General features: G+C 39.2%; 1 protein-coding gene across 1 annotated transcript in view; it reads right to left on the minus strand.

Annotated features, from left to right (window-relative positions):
- Window positions 1–25,640, minus strand: part of KITLG (KIT ligand) — a 65,434-nt gene that overhangs the window by 12,753 nt on the left and 27,041 nt on the right. The window contains exons 3-4 of the mRNA XM_044277200.1: window positions 18,163–18,225; window positions 1,052–1,213 (exon numbers count right to left, since the gene is read on the minus strand). Coding sequence (XP_044133135.1) covers window positions 1,052–1,213; window positions 18,163–18,225 — 225 coding nt within the window. The remainder of the gene's footprint in view (window positions 1–1,051; window positions 1,214–18,162; window positions 18,226–25,640) is intronic.

The raw sequence follows: 25,640 nt of genomic DNA on the forward strand, positions 1-25,640 counted from the left end.
CCATGTTATTGCTACTGGGTTAAGTTCTTTCACCTATCTGCACACGCACGGAAGAATGTGCTGCTTATTCCAGCAATTATGTCTTGGCCTGCAGCTACATTCTCTGCTCTGTGGGGGGGCCCTCAGCTTCTTTCATAGTTTAAAAAAAACAAAAAAACATCTATTACTGTAGTGTTTTAGATACATTTTTGGCAAATTTATGTTGAACTTGTCCTTACTGTCTTTTCTTGACTTGAAGGCATACAGGAAATGTAGCATTGTACCATGTTAGCCATTATTAGAGACAGGAAGAAGAGGAATTACAGTGATATCCTTTATTCTTAAACAGAATTCAATTGTGAGCTTGTATTGGACTCTTATGAAAAGATACCATATCTTAATATGCGGCATAAAGGAAACTAACAAGTCTTGAGAGGTTGCCATACAAGATATCACTTTAGCTTTGCTTTGTCAGTTGTAGGGTGCCATACTATGTTATCTAGGGTGCCGTACTATGGTATCCATTAGTAAATGGCTATACAGCACAATATCACTGCTTCTATGAAGTGACTCTTAGGCCTGTTTCATACAAGCATGGCCAGTCCAGGAAACCTGGACTGAACACTGATCCTTTGACCTGAATGCCATAGCATCATAATGACTTAATAAGTACCATAATACAATAAGTCTACTGTATGGTACTCACATAATGTCGTCAGTAAAAGTACAGTATACCCACAGCCAGGCAGAAATTCACAGCATCCTATATCATTATGGTGCTGGGGCAAATGAGCCATGTTCGGTCAAGGAAGTGTGGCCGTCACACAGAATGTTTACCAGACCATACACACTCATGTGAAGTAGGCCCAAGTCAAAAGAAACCCAAAATATATTTATAATAGTCAATATAAATAAGAATGCAATACAAAACAGACAAAGCTCATTTCACTTACTGCTTAGTCTACTAGATGCTATTACATGGGTCAAATACTGAAGACATTAATAAAGAAACAACCATTGCCCAATATTGACCTTCAAATTGTTTGTGGAAGCATGAAATAAAATCAATTACCATTTGCTCATTGAGATTGACACAGTTCCTGATCTCTCGGAAAATTAGGGACAGGTCTCCTAAGATTTTATAATTTTGTGATGTATTAGAGAATCTGTTTACAAGTGCTTCGAGGCGACTTGACAATTCATGCACCATCACGTATAACCAGCAGTGTTTTGCCTGCAACAGAAAAAATACAAATAAATACATACAAAAAATAAAAATAAAAAATAAAAAAAAAGGCAGACTGAAGGCATATTTCAGGAGCATATACAGCATCCTTGTAAATTAAGCTCTTCTGATGTCAAATATTTAAAAAAAAAAGTTGGGCCCCAAGCAATTATTATAATAACAAAATGATCCAAGAACATAATATCAAAAAAGCAAATTATTCTTCAACTTAATTACTAACTAGCCTTTCTTTTATTCAATACAGATGTTCATTGCTTCAGACACTCAATTTTGGCCAGAGTGAATGTTTTTGCGTCACTAAAAATGCTCAGCATAGTTTTGTACATTACAACAACGTTTCTGTAAGGAATGACTATATGGATGATTTGTCTGTACTGTGGCATCTGTGATATAATTTCCGTAGGAGCTTAACATCGCTAAGCTGTACAGTATGAACCCTACTCTTAGGCTGGTCATAAAAATTAGATACTGTCCAGCCAACACTCCCCAATGCACATGGAGCCTTGGCTTGGCAACATGTGCATGCATCTGAAAATGAGAAGAGGGGAGTAAACCCCTGCCAGGCACCCCTGGCTCTAGAACAAAAGAATTGGGCTTGTTGAAATACAAACTGGGGAGAATCAAGCATCACCCCATACACATTAGTTGGTCAGCAGGTCCAACTGCTGAAATTGAAGGATTTTGCCATCATTAATAAACACTCTATTTATGAGAAAATATGTCCATGCATTGAAGCATTGCTAGCATAAAAGACGAGAAAGCCAAATTAATGCAACGGCTTGTGCATTTGAGCCTACTAATCAATCAATCTAGGGTCAAGGCTCCAATGACATAGTAATTGGACCCTGAAATACCTGCCCATCTGGACCCACTACTGCTCTGACCACCACTTGTTGACAAGCTACCTGGAGGTCAGTAAAATTTGTGTACCTGAACATATTTAATTTGTGGATACCTGGTAAGGGTGAACTTTTGTCACCAATTGTTAGCTTAACTCCACTGTAGTTGTAAAAGTCTTGCTAAATGTTTGTTCACAGAGTTCTGTGGAATTTACTTTTAGCAGAGTCATTTCAATGGATTTTATAGATGCGGTCTCATAAACAACAGGTTTCAGGACTATGGGGGCCCTTTGTCACACTGCAGAGACAGCATCTGTTTCTTCAATATCAAAAACATTTTATTGTTGTACCTAAACTGGGCATACAAATTCAATAGCGACCGTTTAGCAGACATCTCTCTCTCCCCCTATTCCTTAACAACTCCCCTGTAGACATTTGGATCAGCCATAATTGTATGTGTATTCTATGTGGGAGTGAAGAAAGTAGTTGTTAGATGCCTCTGGTGGCAGCTTACCTCCGAAAAGAACTAAAGGATCAGACAAAAATAGTCATTTTGTTTGGTTCTTCTCTCACTTAACATCATCTATCAGGGGAGAGTAGGGAGCGCCCCACATACTAGAGTAGTAAAGTGAGCCTCTTTATACCTTTGGTATGAGTCTATTGAGTTTTAACCAGACATACTTACCCTACGAGTGCCTCTTTCTCCTGCCACTACTGCTGCTACATTGGACAGGCAAAACATAGATGACACATTAGTCAGCATGTTGAGGGCAACCCAGGCAGTACACTAACTTAGGCATGCTGACAGCATTGCTCACTCTTGCAGTATGTCTTTAAAGTAAGTTTGTACTTTATCTGTTATACATTCTGTTTTTGTTAATTAAATGCTGCATCCATATAATCGTTAAAAGATGTTATGGTATAAAATACTGTATAATAATGTATTTCACCATTTCTCGACCTGTTTTGTACTGGCACTCCAACTCTGCACACACTGTTGCATCATTTGAAATATATGGTGTTCGGGAATCCTGAAAATTTTGTGTCAAACCCTGTGGGAAATTCTCAACTTCTCCAACCTTCCTAAGCAAAGATATTACTAGTTGTTGTGGTTCATATTAGCAGCGGATTCCTTAAATTTTACATACTACTGTTTTATAACTAGGTCTCTAAAGTAGGAAAAGGGAAATATTGGGGTAAAGGCTTGTTGGGGTAAACTCATTATCCTTTAAAAATACATACATTTTTGCAATTTAAGAAACCAGATCATAATGTAAGTTGAGATAATACATACCACAAGAGGTCACCATATGACCGCAACATTTTTCCCCAAAACAAACAAACAAACAATGAACCAGTGAAAGGACTTGGTGAATAAGTAATTTTGCAGGTAAGCCTTGGATAAACCAACAAGGGTATTACAGAGACTGGCAGGGCATGTTGCAAGTTGCAGTTAAACAATGCCACAGGTTTCTTAAGCCTGACCTTGCTCACGTAAACTTCTCTAAAATCCAATTGAATACTTAAAAAACCCACACATGTACATATTTAATGAGCTTTATCACAGACAAAAAAATTGCATGATGTTACCAATGATACATTTAATTACAATAGATAAAAGTTAAATTAAGCACTGATCACTGTAAGGGCATAAGATTTTCCCTTATGGAAATTAGTAAATCCAGACTCGTTCTATCAGATATACAGTAGCTGTCTACACTTCTTTGTTATTCAACATCACCAAGTACTGGAATTTTGAGAAGTGGAGGTCAAAGAGAATAGGAATCTTTCTGGAATCCATTTTAATTTGCCTATTAAAAAAGTTGATCAACTGGTATTTCGAGTTAAGAAGTTTCATTCCAATTTACACACACACAAAAAAAGTCCTCATTAAGACACGTTACTGCAATAAATAATCTGCATTTCCATATAGATACAGCTATTAGCATGAACATCAGCATGTAAATCATAATCTCGAATCTTCTTTGCAAAAAAATAAATAAATAATTATATATATATATATATACAGACGTGGACAAAATTGTTGGTACCCTTTGGTCAATGAAAGAAAAAGTCACAATGGTCACAGAAATAACTTTAATCTGACAAAAGTAATAATAAATTAAAATTCTATAAATGTTAACCAATGAAAGTCAGACATTGTTTTTCAACCATGCTTCAACAGAATTATGTAAAAAAATAAACTCATGAAACAGGCATGGACAAAAATGATGGTACCCCTAACTTAATATTTTGTTGCGCAACCTTTTGAGGCAATCACTGCAATCAAACGCTTCCTGTAACTGTCAATGAGACATCTGCACCTCTCAGCAGGTATTTTGGCCCACTCCTCATGAGCAAACTGCTCCAGTTGTGTCCGGTTTGAAGGGTGCCTTTTCCAGACTGCATGTTTCAGCTCCTTCCAAAGATGCTCAATAGGATTGAGGTCAGGGCTCATAGAAGGCCACTTTAGAATAGTCCAATTTTTTCCTCTTAGCCATTCTTGGGTGTTTTTAGCGGTGTGTTTTGGGTCATTGTCCTGTTGCAAGACCCATGACCTGCGACTGAGACCAAGCTTTCTGACACTGGCTAGTACATTTCTCTCTAGAATTCCTTGATAGTCTTGAGATTTCATTGTACCCTGCACAGATTCAAGACACCCTGTGCCAGACGCAGCAAAGCAGCCCCAGAACATAACAGAGCCTCCTCCATGTTTCACAGTAGGGACAGTGTTCTTTTCTTGATATGCTTCATTTTTTCGTCTGTGAACATACAGCTGATGTGCCTTGGCAAAAACTTCGATTTTTGTCTCATCTGTCCACAGGACATTCTCCCAGAAGCTTTGTGGCTTGTCAACATGTAGTTTGGCATATTCCAGTCTTGCTTTTTTATGATTCGTTTTCAACAATGGTGTCCTCCTTGGTCGTCTCCCATGTAGTCCACTTTGGCTCAAACAACGACGGATGGTGCGATCTGACACTGATGTTCCTTGAGCATGAAGTTCACCTTGAATCTCTTTAGAAGTCTTTCTAGGCTCTTTTGTTACCATTCGGATTATCCGTCTCTTAGATTTGTCATCAATTTTCCTCCTGCGGCCACGTCCAGGGAGGTTGGCTACAGTCCCATGGATCTTAAACTTATGAATAATATGTGCAACTGTACTCACAGGAACATCTAGTTGCTTGGAGATGGTCTTATAGCCTTTACCTTTAACATGCTTGTCTATAATTTTCTTTCTGATCTCTTGAGACAGCTCTTTCCTTTGCTTCCTCTGGTCCATGTCGAGTGTGGTACACACCATATCACCAAACAACACAGTGATTACCTGGAGCCATATATATAGGCCCAATGGCTGATTACAAGGTTGTAGACACCTGTGATGCTAATTAGTGGACACACCTTGAATTAACATGTCCCTTTGGTCACATTATGTTCTGTGTTTTCTAGGGGTACCATCATTTTTGTCCATGCCTGTTTCATGAGTTTATTTTTTTACATAATTCTGTTGAAGCATGGTTGAAAAACAATGTCTGACTTTCATTGGTTAACATTTATAGAATTTTAATTTATTATTACTTTTGTCAGATTAAAGTTATTTCTGTGACCATTGTGACTTTTTCTTTCATTGACCAAAGGGTACCAACAATTTTGTCCACGTCTGTATATATATATATATATATATATATATATATATATATATATATATATATATAATTTTATTAAATGGGGAATTGTTTGAAAATAGAGCATAATAGGGCGCTCAGGGTGTTACATAGGTCCTGTACATGTATATGCCTTTGTTATGATAGAATTATATTCTAATATACATTGTAAATGCGTTAAAGGGCTATTTCAAATCAGAACATGCTATAAATAACAGGAGACCAAGCAGTAGGGAAAGCGTACGATGCTCGGTTGCATATCTAGAGGTATGGCCAGTAAAAGAGGAAGATTGTGGTCCTGCCGTATAGAGCTCCAGTGAGAACGCTCCTGGTGTACTCTGTTCCATTATGGAGACCTCACTCACAAAAAGACAATGGTAAAATAGAACTGGTCCAAAGACAGGCTAATATAGATCTTCATTTGCATAGGGAAATGGGGGACACAACTGAAACATTTAAGTATGTTAAAGGGTTAAATAAGGGTCCAGGAGGAAAGTATTTGTAACAAGTACCTGAACAAAAGAAGGGGGCACAATCTGAAATTAGTTTAGAAGCCCTGTCAGAAAATATTTATTTACTGGAAGAGTAGTAGATTATACTTGGAGCAAACGTGGTTCTAAATTCTACAGTAACTGAATATAAACCTACCTGGAATAAAACTAGATCACTCCAAGAATAAAAAGGAAATATAATGGCAGATTAGAGGTACATTCTTCCGTTTCTATGCCTCTTCAATGACACATGTCAGAATGACCTTTTAATGGGGGTGTCCAGGTTTAAGAGTTTGTTTCCCATAGTGTTCCTAATACTGGACATAAAATAACTGTACATCCGTTTTTTGTTTTTATAAAAAAAAAAAAAAAACATTTGGTGCCTTATTATTGTTACTGCTGCCTGATGCCCTTGCTAACCATATGCAAACCTTGCAAGCCACCCACTTTGTACAGTGCTACATCTAGTTCTATTAATGAATATGTGACCTGGTCACCGCTCTGTAAAATGAACAGGGAGAAGGCCACATAAGGATAATAATAATAATAATAATAATAATAATAATAATAATAATAAATCCTGAGGACACCTCAAGGAAATTAATTAATTTTCATGGGGGAATGACTGGGAAGGTATCACAATTAACAGGTTATCATATCACAGTATTTACCACTAGATAATAGTTTACATATTAGGTGAAATTAGTTCATTAGTTTATAGCAGGTGTGCACAACCTTTCCTGGTTCAAGGGCCATTTTATTCAGCCTGTACCACTCCCAAGGGCTGCAATAAAAAAACTTAAAAGGAGTTTTACCATCTAAGACATTTTATGACATATCAAAAGTACTATACATGCCAAAAATGTCTAATAGTTGCTGCTATATGCACCACTTACTTTCTCTCTGTCTTTGAATGTAAAGAGGTATCTCTGAGGGAAAGGGAACCATCTTGCTAGCTCCACCTTTTGGAAGCGTGTCCCCATTAGCAAAAGTCTGACTTTAACTAGACATGGGTCACGACAAGGTAAGGTAACCAAGCCAAATATCCATCTGTAGACAACTGTGTTGGGTGCTTGCCCCTTGTCACTATAGAGTAGGGTTCTGTATGACTGAGTGTGATGACTTGGATGCAGCTTAAGCAGGATATGGCTCTCCTAAGAGACCAGTTGTGTATGGAGCTCCCTAGTGGCAATGGTCCGTGGGAAAATAATCTGCAAAGAGGTATCTCCCAGGGAAATTGAATCATCTCACTGGTGCCACCTTTTGGAAGTGGCCCCCTACGAGAAAAAAAATTCTGACTTTTTAACAAGCCTTGGACATGACAAGGGAAAACAGCCAAGCCAAATATCTATCTATATACAGCTATTTTGGGTGCTTGCATCTTATCAGTACAGAGTGGAATTGTGACTGCTTGAGTCAAATGCCTTAGATGCAGCATAGGCAGTACCCTGCCTAAACAATCTTGAAAAGTACATGTGAGAAGCCATTAGATATAGACCAGCATGTATGTGACCAGATGGCTGGAGGCTGTTTTTACTTTTTTGCTTTTGGGTTTGTCATGTGCTGTTATACGGTAAATGCCACATGGATATAAAAGCTAGATAAAGTATGCATTATAAGAAAAACAGGTCAAATGGTTCACACAAACTACTCCAGTATTACACAGGAAAATGTGACTGACCATATGCGGAGGTTGACAGATCTACATGTGGTTTTCCAGAAGGAAGTAACAAAAAGTATAAGGGGGCAAAAGTCAAATCATTAGGCTGTTGTCTAAAATACTTCAGCTGCACTGTGGTCATTTTTTACATTCATTTATGACAGTTCACAGTATGCTGGCAGTGCCCTAAAGCAAGCAAAACAAACCATGTTTCTTGCATGGCTAGTTTCATGGGGATGTTGTAGAAAATACAAAGTTCATAACTATTGCCATCAAAATGACCATGTATTAACCCCTTAAGGACATAGGACGTACCGGTACGCCCTATTTCCCGAGTCCTTAAGGACCAAGGACGTACCGGTACGTCCTGACTTTAAAATCGGCATTCCGGCGCCGCAGGGGTTAATTTGAACAGGATGCCGGCTGAAATCATTCAGCCGGCATCCTGTTAAAACGCCAGGGGGGGTCATGTGACCCCCCCGTGTCGGCGATCGCAGCAAACCGCAGGTCAATTCAGACCTGCGGTTTGCTGCGCTTTTTGCAGTTTCTGATCCCCGCGGTCCCTGACCGCGGGGATCAGAAACTTTAGAGTGTCTAAAATCAATATAGTACACCCCCCCCTGCACCCCTGCATGATTTGATGGCAGCGGGTGGTGCAGGGGGGGTGTCGCAGGCGGTGGGGGCGTTGCGGGAGGCGGGCGGTGCGGCAGGCGGGATCGCGATCCCCCGCCCGCCTCCCATTGAATAATCGTTGGTGTACAGTGGGTCTACCAGGGTGCCAGCACATTGCTGGCACCCTGGTATAAACGGCTGACATCGTTGATGCGATGTCAGCCGTTTAACCCTTTCCATACAGCGGTCCGTACGGACCGCTGTATGGAAAAGGTTAACAGTAAAAGGGAGCTCCCTCCCTCTCTGTGCCTTTGCAGCCCCCCGATGGGAGAGGGAGAGAGCCCCCAGACAGCCCCCCCAGAGCCCCGTCCTTACCCTTCCCCGTCTGCGCAGTTCTGACCATAACTGAGCAGACGGGGAAGGTTCCCATGACAACAGGACGCCTGCTCAGGCGTCCTGCTGTCCATGGTGCTGAACAGATCTGTGCTGAAAGCATAGATCTGTTCAGTGTAAGTAAAATACAGTTACAGATACCTATATAGGTTCTGTACTGTATTATACAGACATCAGACCCACTGGATCTTCAAGAACCAAGTGGGTCTGGGTCAAAAAAAAATAAAAAATAAGTGAAAAAAGTTAAGATAAAAAAAAAAAAAAAACATTTATCACTGAATAAAAATAAATAAAATAAACTACACATATTAGGTATAGCCGCGTCCGTAACGACCTGATCTATAAAACGGTCATGTTACTTTCCCCGCACAGTGAACGCCATAAAAATAAGAAAATAAAAACTATGAGAAAATTGAAATTTTGCCCACCTTACTTCCCAAAAAAGGTAATAAAAGTGATCAAAAAAGTTGCATGTACGCCAAAATAGTACCAAACCGTCATCTCATCCCGCAAAAAATTTGACCCTACTCAAGATAATCGCCCAAAAACTGAAAAAACTATGGCTCTTAGACTATGGAAACACTAAAACATCATTTTTTTTGTTTCAAAAATAAAATCATTGTGTAAAACCTACATAAATAAAAATAAAGTATACATATTAGGTATTGCCGCGTCCGTATCGACCGGCTCTATATAAATATCATATGACCTAACCCCTCAGGTGACCACCATAAAAAATAAAAATAATAAATTGTGCAAAAAAAGCAATTTTTTGCCATCTTACGTCACAAAAAGTGTAATAGCAAGCGATCAAAAAGTCATATGCACCCCAAAATAGTGCGAATCAAACTGTCATCTCATCCCGCAAAAAATTAGACCCTACTCAAGATAATCGCCCAAAAACTGAAAAAACTATGGCTCTCAGACTATGGAGACACTAAACAATTTTTTGGTTTTAAAAATGAAGTTATTGTATAAAACTTACATAAATAAAAAAAATTGTATACATATTAGGTATCGCTGCATCCGTGACAACCTGCTCTATAAAATTACCACGTGATCTAACCTGTCAGATGAATGTTGTAAATAACAAAAAAAAAACGTGCCAAAAAAGCTATTTCTTGTTACCTTGCCGCACAATAAGTGTAATATAGAGCAACCAAAAATCATATCTACCCTGAACTAGTACCAACAATACTGCCACCCTATTCCGTACTTTCTAAAATGGGGTCACTTTTTTGGAGTTTCTACTCTAGGGGTGCATCAGGGGGGCTTCAAATAGGACATGGTGTCAAAAAAACCAGTCCAGCAAAATCTGCCTTCCAAAAACCGTATGGCATTCCTTTCCTTCTGCTCCCTGCCGTGTGCCCGTACAGCGGTCTACAACCACATATGAGGTGTTTCTGTAAACTACAGAATCAGGGCCATAAATAATGAGTTTTGTTTGGCTGTTAACCCTTGCTTTGTAACTGGAAAAAAAATATTAAAATGGAAAATCTGCCAAAAAAGTTAAATTTTGAAATTGTATCTCTATTTTCCATTAAATCTTGTGCAACACCTAAAGGGTTAACAAAGTTTGTAAAATCAGTTTGAATACCTTGAGGGGTGTAGTTTCTTAGATGGGGTAACTTTTATGGAGTTTCTACTCTAGGGGTGCATCAGGGGGCTTCAAATGGGACATGGTGTCAAAAAACCAGTCCAGCAAAATCTGCCTTCCAAAAACCGTATGGCATTCCTTTCCTTCTGCGCCCTGCCGTGTGCCCGTACAGCGGTCTACAGCCACATATGAGGTGTTTCTGTAAACTACAGAATCAGGGCCATAAATAATGAGTTTTGTTTGGCTGTTAACCCTTGCTTTGTAACTGGAAAAAAAATATTAAAATGGAAAATCTGCCAAAAAAGTGAAATTTTGAAATTGTATCTCTATTTTCCATTAAATCTTGTGCAAGACCTAAAGGGTTAACAAAGTTTGTAAAATCAGTTTTGAATACCTTGAGGGGTGTAGTTTCTTAGATGGGGCCACTTTTATGGAGTTTCTACTCTAGGGGTGCATCAGGGGGCTTCAAATGGGACATGGTGTCAAAAAAACTGTCCAGCAAAATCTGGCTTCCAAAAACCATACAGCGTACCTTTCACTCTACGCCCCGCTGTGTGGCCGTACAGTAGTTTACGGCCACATATGGGGTGTTTCTGTAAACGACAGAGTCAGGGCAATAAAGATACAGTCTTGTTTGGCTGTTAACCCTTGCTTTGTTAGTGGAAAAAATGGGTTAAAATTGAAAATTAGGCAAAAAAATGAAATTCTCAAATTTCATCCCCATTTGCCAATAACTCTTGTGCAACACCTAAAGGGTTAACGAAGTTTGTAAAATCAGTTTTGAATACCTTGAGGGGTGTAGTTTCTTAGATGGGGTCACTTTTATGGAGTTTCTACTCTAGGGGTGCATCAGGGGGCTTCAAATGGGACATGGTGTCAAAAAAACTGTCCAGCAAAATCTGGCTTCCAAAAACCATCCGGCGCACCTTTCACTCTACGCCCCGCTGTGTGGCCGTACAGTAGTTTACGGCCACATATGTGGTGTTTCTGTAAACGGCAGAGTCAGGGCAATAAAGATACAGTCTTTTTTGGCTGTTAACCCTTGCTTTGTTAGTGGAAAAAAATGGGTTAAAATTGAAAATTAGGCAAAAAAATGAAATTCTCAAATTTCATCCCCATTTGCCAATAACTCTTGTGCAACACCTAAAGGGTTAACAGAGTTTGTAAAATCAGTTTTGAATACCTTGAGGGGTGTAGTTTATAGAATGGGGTCATTTTTGGGCGGTTTCTATTATGTAAGCCTTGCAAAGTGACTTCAGAGCTGTAGTGGTCCCTAAAAATTGGGTTTTTGTAAATTTCTGAAAAATTTCAAGATTTGCTTCTAAACTTCTAAGCCTTGTAACATCCCCAAAAAATAAAATATCATTCCCAAAATAATTCAAACATGAAGTAGACATATGGGGAATGTTAAGTCATCACAATTTTTGGGGGTATTACTATGTATTACAGAAGTAGAGAAACTGAAACTTTGAAATTTGCTAATTTTTCCAAATTTTTGGTAAATTAGGTATTTTATTATGCAAAAAAATTAATTTTTTTGACTTTATTTTACCAGTGTCATGAAGTACAATATGTGACGAAAAAACAATCTCAGAATGGCCTGTATAAGTAAAAGCGTTTTAAAGTTATCAGCACTTAAAGTGACACTGGTCAGATTTGCAAAAAATGGCCTGGTCCTTAAGGTGAAAATGAGCCTGGTCCTTAAGGGGTTAAAAAAAATCCAGACAAAAAAAAAAAAACACATTTCTAAACATACAATACACCAGCTGCATTGACCTATTGGCCTTATGTGGTGATAAAGATCCTGCACTCCAGCATGAAACTGCTGTTATAGATTACTTGTCATGTCCAGATAACTGATACATGAAAGACAGACTATACAGTATATATGTAGTTGTATATACACATCACTGTAGTAGGCCTGCTAGTGTACATATTTGTGACTACAGGGTCAAAACTTTAGATGATGTTATCTACTATACACACATTCCAGTTTTAATAACTTATGACCTCTTGTTCCTTTTCCAACATGCCTGTCTCAGCAGTACATTGATGGGTAGCTAAGGATCAAATTCTGGGATGATTAAGATCAAAAGAGGACTCAGTGAAGTATTGTGTTTTTGTTAAGATTAAGAAAAACGAATTTAACCTAGTTACATATTTAGTGGGTTTAAAAAAAAAAAAAATTACTCTATCAACTTCAACTGTTTAAACTTAAAAAGCCAAGTTGATTATGAGGAAGATAAACACCACTCTTAAAAGGAAATGTATCATCAGAACAATGACCTGTTGCTTAAATCACGTTTTTCTATTTAACATATATTTAAAGAATTTTTAATTAACGTACAGTACAGACCAAAAGTTTGGACACACCTTCTCATTCAAAGAGTTTTCTTTATTTTCATGACTGAAAATTGTAGATTCACACTGAAGGCATCAAAACTATAAATTAACACATGTGGAATTATATACATAACAAAAAAAAGTGTGAAACAACTGAAAATGTGTCATATTCTAGGTTCTTCAAAGTAGCCACCTTTTGCTTTGATTACTGCTTTGCACACTCTTGGCATTCTCTTGATGAGCTTCAAGAGGTAGTCACCTGAAATGGTCTTCCAACAGTCTTGAAGGAGTTCCCAGAGATGCATAGCACTTGTTGGCCCTTTTGCCTTCACTCTGAGGTCCAGCTGACCCCAAACCATCTTGATTGGGTTCAGGTCTGGTGACTGTGGAGGCCAGGTCATCTGGCGCAGAACCCAATCACTCTCCTTCATGGTCAAATAGCCCTTACACAGCCTGGAGGTGCGTTTGGGGTCATTGTCCTGTTGAAAAATAAATGATAGTCCAACTAAACGCAAACCGGATGGAATAGCATGCCGCTGCAAGATGCTGTGGTAGCCATGCTGGTTCAGTATGCCTTCAATTTGGAATAAATTCCCAACAGTGTCACCAGCAAAGCACCCCCACACCATCACACCTCCTCCTTGCTTCACGGTGGGAACCAGGCATGTAGATTCCATCCGTTCACCTTTTCTGCGTCGCACAAAGACACGGTGGTTGGAACCAAAGATCTCAAATTTGGACTCATCAGACCAAAGCACAGATTTCCACTGGTCTAATGTCCATTCCTTGTGTTCTTTAGCCCAAACATGTCTCTTCTGCTTGTTGCCTGTCCTTAGCAGTGGTTTCCTAGCAGATATTTTACCATGAAGGCCTGATTCACACAGTCTCCTCTTAACAGTTCTAGAGATGTGTCTGCTGCTAGAACTCTGTGTGGCATTGACCTGGTCTCTAATCTGAGCTGCTGTTAACCTGCGATTTCTGAGGCTGGTGACTCGGATGAACTTATCCTCCGCAGCAGAGGTGACTCTTGGTCTTCCTTTCCTGGGGCGGTCCGCATGTCAGCCAGTTTCTTTGTAGCGCTTGATGGTTTTTGTGACTGCACTTGGGGACACTTTCAAAGTTTTCCCAATTTTTCGGACTGACTGACCTTCATTTCTTAAAGTAATGATGGCCACTCGTTTTTCTTAGCTGCTTTTTTCTTGCCATAATACAAATTCTAACAGTATATTCAGTAGGACTATCAGCTGTGTATCCACCTGACTTCTCCACAACGCAACTGATGGTCCCAAACCCATTTATAAGGCAAGAAATCCCACTTATTAAACCTGACAGGGCACACCTGTGAAGTGAAAACCATTTCAGGTGACTACCTCTTGAAGCTCATCAAGAGAATGCCAAGAGTGTGCAAAACAGTAATCAAAGCAAAAGGTGGCTACTTTGAAGAACCTAGAATATGACATATTTTCAGTTGTTTCACACTTTTTTTGTTATGTATATAATTCCACATGTGTAAATTCATAGTTTTGATGCCTTCAGTGTGAATCTACAATTATCATAGTCATGAAAATAAAGAAAACTCTTTGAATGAGAAGGTGTGTGTGTATATATATATATATATATATATATATATATATATATATATATATATATATATATATATATATATATATATATATATATATATATCTTATAGCCACACATTTATAATGGATTAAAAAAAATTTAAAAAAAATACACTACACATTTTTTATATCACCACGCCCGTAACGCTCTGATCTATGGCCAATCGCAGCGCACAGCTCATAGCCTGGGAGTCCCAGGCTATGAGCTGTGCGCTACGATTGGCCAGCGCTGCAGCAAGGGACAACCCTAATACAAAATCTCCGCCCAGTACAACAGAGGCAGCTGCAGACACCGGAGCCTATACCGGGCAAACGGAGCGGCGCCCAGACATACTAGTAAGTGCAGGGGGACCCCTGGGCGCCGCTCTGCCCACTGATATAGTTAGTTTTTAGTTTTTAAACTAGTGAAAGGTCCTCTTTAAGCAATAAAGAAAAATGGCTGGGTTGTTATGGAAACCTGGAGTAAAACTGTGTTTATGACAGTTGGGATTTGAAGAGAAAGACTTGCAGGATTGTATTAGCTAATGTGGGTTATTTTTGGGGAATCTCTCAGGAACGGTACGTCCTAGAGAGCCGATCTAAAATCTTCCCGGGTACCTGTGTGGTGAAGATCGGTCCAGTCGTTTGGTCGTGCATAAAGAACATCCAGAAATTATATAATTTATATACATATATAATAATGTTAAGGGGGTATTTCCATTGCAGACATTGATGGCATATGTATGGGACCTTACCCTATCCGATATTTATGGCATATTCTAGAGTTGCACCTACTGTATCTCCAGAATGGGCCCCCTCTGAAGTGATAGAGAGCACACTATGTAAGTGGGACCACTCTCCAGTCCCCCGCTATGGGAGTTCTGAAAATAGCACCAATTAAGCCATTTCCAGCACTCCCATTGTGGTGAAGAGTTGGCCGTACATGTGTGGTGCTCACTCTATTCACTGCTATGGGACTTCCAAAAATAGCCGAGTACTGAATGGGCGATGGCCAAATCCCTAATCCCTTTATCTATCAGTCTGAAAGTGAATAAATGGGATTCATTTAGGATTTGTCTAAATATCAGTAGTAATACTATAAGTCAGAGCCAGTGAAATTGTATTTTTATTCTTGAAGATATTGCACTACTCATCTGAATTTCCTTCTCAATTAGAATGGCTTTTATGAGAATATTTCCATATTAAATACTTGTGACTTGTGCTTCCGTCATGGCAGTAAAGTTTTGATAGCATTTGCATGACTGAAGCTATTAAGTTTCATTAAAATGCCTTAGGAGAGGTGCCAAACAACAGATGTCTGTAGCCAGTGTCAAGCTTTGGACTTTATGTGTGATGTGAAGTCCTGAGAGTTCTGTATGCAGTGCTCTGTATTTCCAACCAGAGGGGTTAGAATGTTGGCTAAGTATTTAGCCATGGTGTACTGTAGGTCACCAAGTTGATGCTGCTGAAAAGGGGTACCTTCCTTGTGTATCTTAGCAAGTCTATATGCTGTATAATGCTATATTGGGTACCTTCTTAGTACTTCATATGCGTTATCACTCAGAAGTGTGGTCACCGTAGCATGGTAGTCAAACGTATTGACTACATGCGTGCATCTTCCTTTATTAGCGGGCAGCATAGATATTTTTGGATCTTTCTTGAGCGTTGTAATGGCCTTCCTTTCTTGTGCTGTGAGGCTGGATGGGGGTAGTTTAGCACTGGCTAAAGCTGCAGAAACTTTAAGACAGTTGTTCTGTCTCATCTTGTGCCACTGTTAACATAGATGGCTTCTGAGGCTGAGATAATATCCACCACTGGGATGGTATTGGGGACAATCACAAAATGCAACCTTTTCGCTATCTCCAGCTTGGTAAGAACACTGACAAATTCTCATCTTCATCTACTTTCCTTGGCATTGCCATGTCCAAGCTACATCCCTTTGATGTTATGCTTTAGGGCGGCAACTGTAAAGTTTGCCCGTCATACACATTCATTTAGCAATTGTTTCTGAGCCCATCGTAAAATTAGCTTAGCTCGTCTTCGAGAAAAAAAAAATACAAGCTTGTTGCTCTCACTTATTACTACTGATATACCATGACCTGGATGAATGAGGACCTTCACAGACGATCTGTGTAAATTATTTGTCTGGGTTGGAAAAATCATCAAAATATGTTATTATGGAATTCTGAATTAGTAGGAGGTCTTAATTCAGGAAGCCCATTTAGCAGCCAAATTGGCAAGAGAGTGGTCAATGCAATTCCCCGTTGTGGCACTACCACATAAAGTCACTTAGCTTCTTTTTGCACTATTTCCCAGTTTTATAAATGCAGTAGCAGTGTAAGCAATTGATGTTTTCATTCTGGCTATATCCAGGTCATGTGTATATTTATACATGTAAAGAACTTTTCTTCTTTTGTGTATTCTGCATATATATTATACATTGTACCATGTTTTTGAAGTTAGTATACCTGCAAAAATGTTTCACTACAGATATTTATAAGTTCCTGGACATAGCCATGGCAACCAGAATGAAGACATCTATTGTTTACACTGCTGGCTCCATTCAGAGAACCGGATATTTATGATATAAACTATTTCTATTGTGCAACAACTTTCTTTTATTTTATGTTTGAACAATATTATTTATAGAAAAGGGTATGAAAATTTTATTGCTAGACTATAGGCAGTTTAGGCAAGTCAAAAGAACAGAAGGAGTATTCTCATAATCAAGATGCTACACCATTTTGATTGATAGAAATAAAATATGTTAGAATTTTTTAGCTAGGACTACCACAAGTCATTAGAAAATATAGAGCTGGCAGGCTATTCTGACTGGCTGGTATGCATGGTATTTAACATGCAGAGCTGGCAGAATGAATGCCATTTTCCACCCTTGCGATCACAACATCCAAACAGCACACTAAAGACTCAAAAAATAAAAAAAACTTTCCAGCTTTTAGAATATCATATATTGGCATTCTCTTGTACTTCTATAATTTCATGACATTAAAACTACTACCATTAAACCAAAAGGTTATCTCTTTGAGAAGGTCATTCTCTTATGTAGACCAGACTTAATATAACAGATTTTATGTCCCCCCCCCCCCCCACCCATATTACACATACAGGACATCCTCTTTAATAAGACTACTGCCCTAGAAGACCACTTTTCAAAGCAATTTTGGGTAGACATCTCAAAGTGTATCTTCACTGTGTATCAAAGAATGTATCCCCAATAAAATGTAACATTATTTGATTATATTTTAAATATCCGCTCCATGTAAAGAGATGGTTAAGCATTTCATAATTGTTAGTTATTGTCCATGTGAACAACAGCACGCACATTGCAAAAGGCCTTGTCCACAGTTAATAATTCTGAACTGGAATTTCATACAGTCTTATCTATGTAAACTGCTTTTAGGAGAGGGTTGTCTACTTTAGAAAATCCCTTGTCACAATTGGTGTTGAAAGTGTTGACAATAACCTAAGTTGGAAGCACAGACACAGCTTTACTTGGGGTTGACTCAACAAAGAAACAGCTGTCCATGAGCTGACAAGACAGAATATCATCTTAGACATAGACCTCCAGTCAGAACCCCACATTCATTTTTGTATTAGCAAGAGCTTCTAAGAAAAGGTCAAGGGTGTTCCAAGGTAAACACCCAACCTGCACCTAAACCATTCAATCCCATTTAACTGAACTTTGCTCAGCATTTACAACATAGCGAGACAGTCTTACCAGATGATCCTTTGCTGGGACACGTTTCAGGCGCATAATGTAATCGTTTGGTAGATTTCCAACCTGACAATGACAAATAGAAACAGTTAGGGCTAATTGATCCAGTCATATAAACTCTACATTGACAAAAGCTTAAAATGGTTGAATTAGTGGGAACACATTAACTATTTTTAAAATGTGGTGTGTGTCGAGGTGATATTTTTGGTTTGCATTTGCCTACTGTCAGTGGGATCTAATGTGCGTGGGGGTGCCCAAACAGCAGATGTCCGTGGAATCACTAGAGACTCTGGAATCTTCGATGCCAAGTGCCAGACAAGATCAATGTCATCATGTCATCTTTTGGTGCTTTTTCTAGTCAGAACTCATAAAATTGACACAATGCACATATGTACTGTTAAGTCTGCAAGCATTCAGGAGAATAAATTAAAATGACTAAGGCTACCTTCACACTCGCGTTTGGTGCGGATCAGTCACGGAGCTGCACAAACACATCCGTTCAGATAATCAGATGCATGCATCCGTTCAGAACGGATTCATTTGTATTATCTTTAACATTGCCAAAACTGATCCGTCTTGAACACCATTAAAAGTCAATGGGGGACGGATCCATTTTCTATTGTGCCATATTGTGTCAGTGAAAATGGGTCCGTCCCCCATTGACTTACATTGTGTGTCAGGACGGATCAGTTTCGTCAGACGGACAACAAAACGCTGCAAGCACCCCAAAATCAGGCCACAATTTCACCCCAATTACAGAATCAAGGATTACTGGAATTTCTTAAGTATAAAAGAAAGCAAACAACCTAAAATCAGTAGTATTAGAATGCTTTTTAACTCCAACTAGAGCAGCAAGGTGTAATAGGATGGCTTCTCTTCAAGCCAAGCGTTACACGGTTCAAATGACCCCTGCACTCTTCCTATAGTGTGGATAAAGTCTCCCTAGTATCTCCCTTCCCTATCGCTAAGCTGTCCTTGAACTGTTGAAAACTAATGTTTTTCAAATAAAGTCTTTCTAGCACTTGTCATATCTGTCCCTATGCTCAGTTCACTGGAAAAATGGCATAAAACAGGCAGGATGAGGCTTTTTATAGGGATGTGACAGATATCTGCTGATTGGCTAGCTGCAAGGCATTATAGGTGATCCATTATTCCTGGGCTTCTTACTTTGACTTTGTAACATGTGCAGCAGCCATTTTAGATGAAATCCAATTTGTTACCACGACTCGGATTTGTGATGAATTAAATTTTTACTGAAATTTGGATCAAATTCCACTTTGTCAACTTTAACTTGCTTAACACTATATCTCCCTAATATCTATCAAATGTTTAACAAATTACAATAATTTTAAACTAAAAGATCATTAAAAGGGGTTGTCTGGGTTCAGAGCTGAACCCGGACATACCCATAATTTCACCAAGGCAGTTCCCCTGACTTGAGCATCGGAGCACTTCATGCTCCGATTGTCTCCCTTGCCCTGCGCAGGATCATGCAGGGCAAGGGCTCTTATTTACAATATCACACCGCCGGGCGGAGGCTTCCGCCCAGCAGTGCAGTTCAGTGACTTCAACGGCTCTGATGGGCGGGCTTTAGCGCTGCCCTAGCTGTTTTAAAGGCTAGAGCAGCGCTAAAGGCCGCCCATCAGTGCCAGTGAGGTCACTGGGCTCATTGCTGGGCGGAAGCCTCCACCTGGCAGCCCTAAGGAGAGCCCTGTAAGTCACCAGAACTCCACAAAATCTTTGCCCTGTGCTGAATTGCGCTCCGATGCACAAGCCAGATGGGCTGCCTGGGTGAAAATGGGGATATGCCCGGGTTCAGCTCTGAACCCAGACTGCCCCTTTAAATATAGCTAGTATACCTCTATATGACCAGAATTAATTGGATTACAAGAAAAAAAAAAGTGTCACTCATACATCTGGCCTTACTTGTTTCTAAGAATAACCATCCATACAGCATCTACATAAGGTCAGCAGGTTGTCTTTGTTCTTATCACTTGCCTACACAAATCAAGCACCAGCATATTGCAGAGCAATTTGCAATTGGAAATATTTTCATCATGCACAACAGAATTAGCCCTAAAGTCAAAAACAAATAGGTCAAGCTACAAGGTTAAGTGATTCATATCGAATTCCTTTTTTACCTAGTCAAATTTTAGGCTGAACAAAGCACAGAATAGAATGACTTTGCAGGAAAGCATGACCATGATCTATAACAGAAATGTAAATGAATCACTGGGCCATATAGTGTTACACTCTCCCAAGCGGGATTGTTCTTGTAAAGTTATAAGAATACATCTTTTCATATTACTGACAGGAATGCCTCTGTTGAGGACACCATGGCCTTGTAAAAACTGCAATGATGTATTTACTTTGGTGAGATAAAGGCATATGAATCTGCAAGTTATGAAAGGTCCAACACAAGATGAATTGAGCATGACAGAGCAGTTTTTTCCTCCTTAGGCTAGCCATACACAATAGATGGTGTTATTTAACAGATATTCCTCCTGACCCACCCCCATACAACCCTGGCTCAGCCAAGTGTGCATAGAGAGGAAGAGTTGAACCAATCCCATACATATTAGATCGTCATCAGGTCCACCACCGAAACCGTGCGGTTTAGCCAAGATTCATCTAATGTATATGGCTACCTCGAATTGAACTAATCACAATCATTGCGCTGTGAAGTACACACAGATGTTTAATAGTAGGGAAGTGAAGCTTATAGATATATTGATTGACTAGTAAAGCATGAGCAGATTTATTACTGGCAAAAGAGCTCCTGCTTCCCACCAAAAGAAAGCCGTTTGCAGTTGTTGAATAATTGCACTAGTTTACCTCCCTTTACATGATAATATCTTGCCCAGTGTTTTCCAATGGTATTTGAAAGCCCAAACCATAGAAACATAGAATGTGTCTGCAAATAAGAACCATTTGGCCCATCTAGTCTGCCCAATATACTGAATACTATGGATAGCCCCTGGCCCTATATTATATGAAGGATGGCCTTATGCCTATCCCATGCATGCTTAAACCCCTTCACTGTATTTGCAGCTACCACTTCTGCAGGAAGGCGATTCCATGCATCCACTACTCTCTCAGTAACGTAATACTTCCTGATATTACTTTTAAACCTTTGCCCCTCTAATTTAAAGCCATGTCCTTGAAGTGAAAGATTCTGCACCACTTGTGTTTTGGAGTTACTTCTCGGTTTGTCTTCTCGTCTTGTTTTTGGCTTTCAAAGCTGATGCAAACATGTAAAATTGGCTACAGTTTGTAATCATTATCTTCACAACTGTCATTTATGACAGTTGGGTGAGAATTACACATTTATGGCAATACCCAATTGTATATAACATTTTTTGAGAAAAAAACTACAGTACTCTAACATTTATATCATCTTCCCGTTCCTTAAAGAGGTTGCCCCATGAAAAAAAAAAAAAAAATACAGTTTCCCAGCCAGCACCTAAATCAATACTTTTTAAATTGCCCATACTTTAATTTAAAATGTAGTATAGCTTTCTTTAATAAAATCTCTATGTATAGTGCCATCTGCTGTTCTTTTTTAATTTCTCTGTCCACGTCACTGAGGTGGACGAACATGCTCTGTATCATTCTTCAACTGTCACCAGCCCTATCTACTGTTAGAAGCTGTGACAGTTGCAGGCAGGAAGCTGCCCCCTAAGCTGTGATAGGGAGAGAACGGCAGCAGTCCCTTGAGATACCATCTAGCAGAGCAGTTGGAACAATTAATAGGGAGAGCTCTGAACCCAGGTATAGGGTTGGTTCTAGGTTTGTTAGAAAGAGATTGTACTATATGATGCCCGATTTGCATTTTCTACATAAACCCTTTAAATCATATAACCTTACAGTGCTCGACATTTCATGACAAATATGGGCGACTACTGTATATTGATTTATAAGATTTTGTAGTGGATTCAAAAAGTTTGTTTTAGTACTCAATGTCAACTGAGCATATTACAAAGCTGTTATTCAACAATCCAATCATGACAGTTACAGAAGAGAGCCAAATTTCGGGATTAGGGTTTTGGCTCAGATACGTTCATTATGAATTTGTGTTTGCATTGTAATTTTTTTCAAGAAGCTGGCAAAGCTTGTAGGAGTGGATGCAAACAAACCATCCCTAACTATATTTATTCACCAAACAAGGCAAATGATTTTTATAGCCAGGTGACTTCTTAGTAGCTATGTTTAAAAAAAGTCCTGACGCAATGCTCACAGTTCTACTGTCATCTATACAAAGTGGAGGAAGCCACTCAAAATCCTAAGCAAATACTTCAGAGAATGTAGCACATCAATTTACTAGAAATCTGTGTTACCTTTTGGTAACTATGACTTCATCACTGCTGTGTGATAGGATGATTTAAACTTATAAAGAACAATATATTTTTTTTGTTCATTATAAACAAAGACCTTTCCCTTTCATATTATAATTTATTCTTGGGATGGTCATGTAAGCTGAAAAAGTGACAAACAGTTTTCGCTCCCGATGTCCCCCCCACCCCCCTTTCATACAGATATCCATTTGGCTTGTCTTTCTGAACAGTGAGAAGAGAGAAATTAGACTCCTTTTGGCCATGGCTCAACTTCCTGAAAAAAAAAAAAAAGAAGGACCGGTCAAGTCAAATAACCTGATCATTATCTCACCCCGATATCTGCCTTCAGGAAGAGTTCAAAAACCCCCATACACACTGGATGGTCAGACAATCCAGCCCAAATTGGCAGCTTTGAAAGAGGTTGTCCTGGCTTTTCCTATTAGGCCATCATTATCATATCGGTGGGAGACCTACACCCGGCACCCCCGGTCAGTTGTATGTAGAGACGGCATGCGCAGTGCACACATACTGTCTCCCTTCTCACTACTGTATGGTCTATGGGATGGCAGCGGACAGGAAGAGAGAAGGGAGACGGCATGTGCACTCTGCGCACGTCATCTCCTCATACAGCTAAACGGCAGGGGTGCCGGGTGTCGGACCCCGCCAATCTGATATTGTTGACCCACGGTATACGGAGGATAGGTCATCAATAGAAAAAGCCCAGACAACCCCTTTAACCATTATAAGTTTACCATGTTTGGACAACTTAAATTGAGTGCTGTTTTATTTAACGTGGTCATGATTATAATCTTCCTTGACTATTTAAAAATCAGGATCATGTAACAATTTTATAAATTGACTGCTTCTACCAGGTTTGTGAATTTGAAGTAAAACCTGGTATTGCCATTAGAAATATTTTAAATCTGTAAAGTTTTATTGATTAAAGTTGAAAAAAAAAATCCTGAGGACACAGGATGAAAAGCATCACAACTATATAAAGCTAGCACCAGGTCTTCAATCACAAACAGCCAAGTTCCAACTGGAAAAACCATGTTCATTAAAACAGTATGATTACTACACTACAAGAGTCAGCTTCTCCAAATGACCAAGTACAAACCGGAATTCCCAAAAAGTTGGGACACTATACAAATCGTGAATAAAAACTGAATGCAATGATGTGGAGGTGCCAACTTCTAATATTTTATTCAGAATAGAACATAAATCACAGAACAAAAGTTTAAACTGAGAAAATGGACCATTTTAAAAGGGAAAAATATGTTGAATCAGAATTTCATGGTGTCAACAAATCCCCAAAAAGTTGGGACAAGGCCATTTTCACCACTGTGTGGCATCTCCCCTTCTTCTTACAACACTCAGACGTCTGGGGACCGAGGAGACCAGTTTCTCAAGTTTAGAAATAGGAATGCTCTCCCATTCTTGTCTAATACAGACCTCTAACTGTTCAATTGTCTTGGGCCTTCTTTGTTGCACCTTCCTCTTTATGATGCGCCAAATGTTCTCTATAGGTGAAAGATCTGGACCGCAGACTGGCCATTTCAGTACCCGGATCCTTCTCCTACGCAGCCATGATGTTGTGATTGATGCAGAATGTGGTCTGGCATTATCTTGTTGAAAAATGCAGGGTCTTCCCTGAAAGAGATGACGTCTGGATGGGAGCATATGTTGTTCTAGAACCCGAATATATTTTTCAGCATTGATGGTGCAACCCCATACCATCAGAGATGCAGGTTTCTGAACTGAGCGTTGATAACAACTTGGGTTGTCCTTGTCCTCTTTGGTCCGGATGACATGGCATCCCAGATTTCCAAAAAGAACTTTGAATCGTGACTCGTCTGACCACAGAACAGTCTTCCATTTTGCCACACTCCATTTTAAATGATCCCTGGCCCAGTGAAAACGCCTGAGCTTGTGGATCTTGCTTAGAAATGGCTTCTTCTTTGCACTGTAGAGTTTCAGCTGGCAACGGCGGATGGCACGGTGGATTGTGTTCACTGACAATGGTTTCTGGAAGTATTCCTGAGCCCATTCTGTGATTTCCTTTACAGTAGCATTCCTGTTTGTGGTGCAGTGTCGTTTAAGGGCCAGGAGATCACGGGCATCCAGTATGTTTTTACGGCCTTGACCCTTACGCACAGAGATTGTTCCAGATTCTCTGAATCTTCGGATGATGTTATGCACAGTTGATGATGATAGATGCAAAGTCTTTGTGATTTTTCGCTGGGTAACACCTTTCTGATATTGCTCCACTATCTTTCTGCGCAACATTGTGGGAATTGGTGATCCTCTACCCATCTTGGCTTCTGAGAGACACTGCCACTCTGAGAAGCTCTTTTTATACCCAATCATGTTGCCAATTGACCTAATTAGTGTTAATTGGTCTTCCAGCTCTTCGTTATGCTCAAATTTACTTTTTCCAGCCTCTTATTACTACTTGTCCCAACTTTTTTGGGATTTGTTGACACCGTGAAAATTTGAATCAATGTATTTTTCCTTTAAAATGATACATTTACTCTGATTAAACGTTTGATCTGTCATCTAAGTTCTATTACAAATAAAATATTGACATTTGCCATCTCCACATCATTGCATTCAGTTTTTATTCACAATTGGTTTAGTGTCCCAACTTTTTTGGAATCCGGTTTGTATTTCTATGTATCTTTGCCCATATTGTGTTGGAATTTCCCTAGGATTTTTCAAAAATTGATCATGAATGTTTGAACTTTTAAAAAACAGCCCCCACTCTTCACACATCTGTTCCACTAAATGTTAATAGAACCATGAAGACACCTCACATTTTATTTCCCATATCGTTCCCACAACAAAGTACCTAACAACTGCTAGCACACTACAGACCAATGTCATACCTTTCTACATTTCAGAGGAACAGACAGTTTTGATGTGTTTAAACACATACTTTCACATTAAGCTTGATATATTGGTACTGATATCTTGATGTTGACACCATGGTATTCATAGTAAGACTAACAACACATTAGTAATACCTTTCATGACAGAATGGATGAAGGGGAACAACTTTTTTCCACAGCATGGTGGTTATGGTTAATGTAAACCAAGTCACACTATATATAGTGGATGCATGAAGAGGTACATATATTATACATGACA

Source organism: Bufo gargarizans, chromosome 2, assembly GCF_014858855.1.
Source record: "Bufo gargarizans isolate SCDJY-AF-19 chromosome 2, ASM1485885v1, whole genome shotgun sequence".
NCBI classification, from domain to species: Eukaryota; Metazoa; Chordata; class Amphibia; order Anura; family Bufonidae; genus Bufo; species Bufo gargarizans.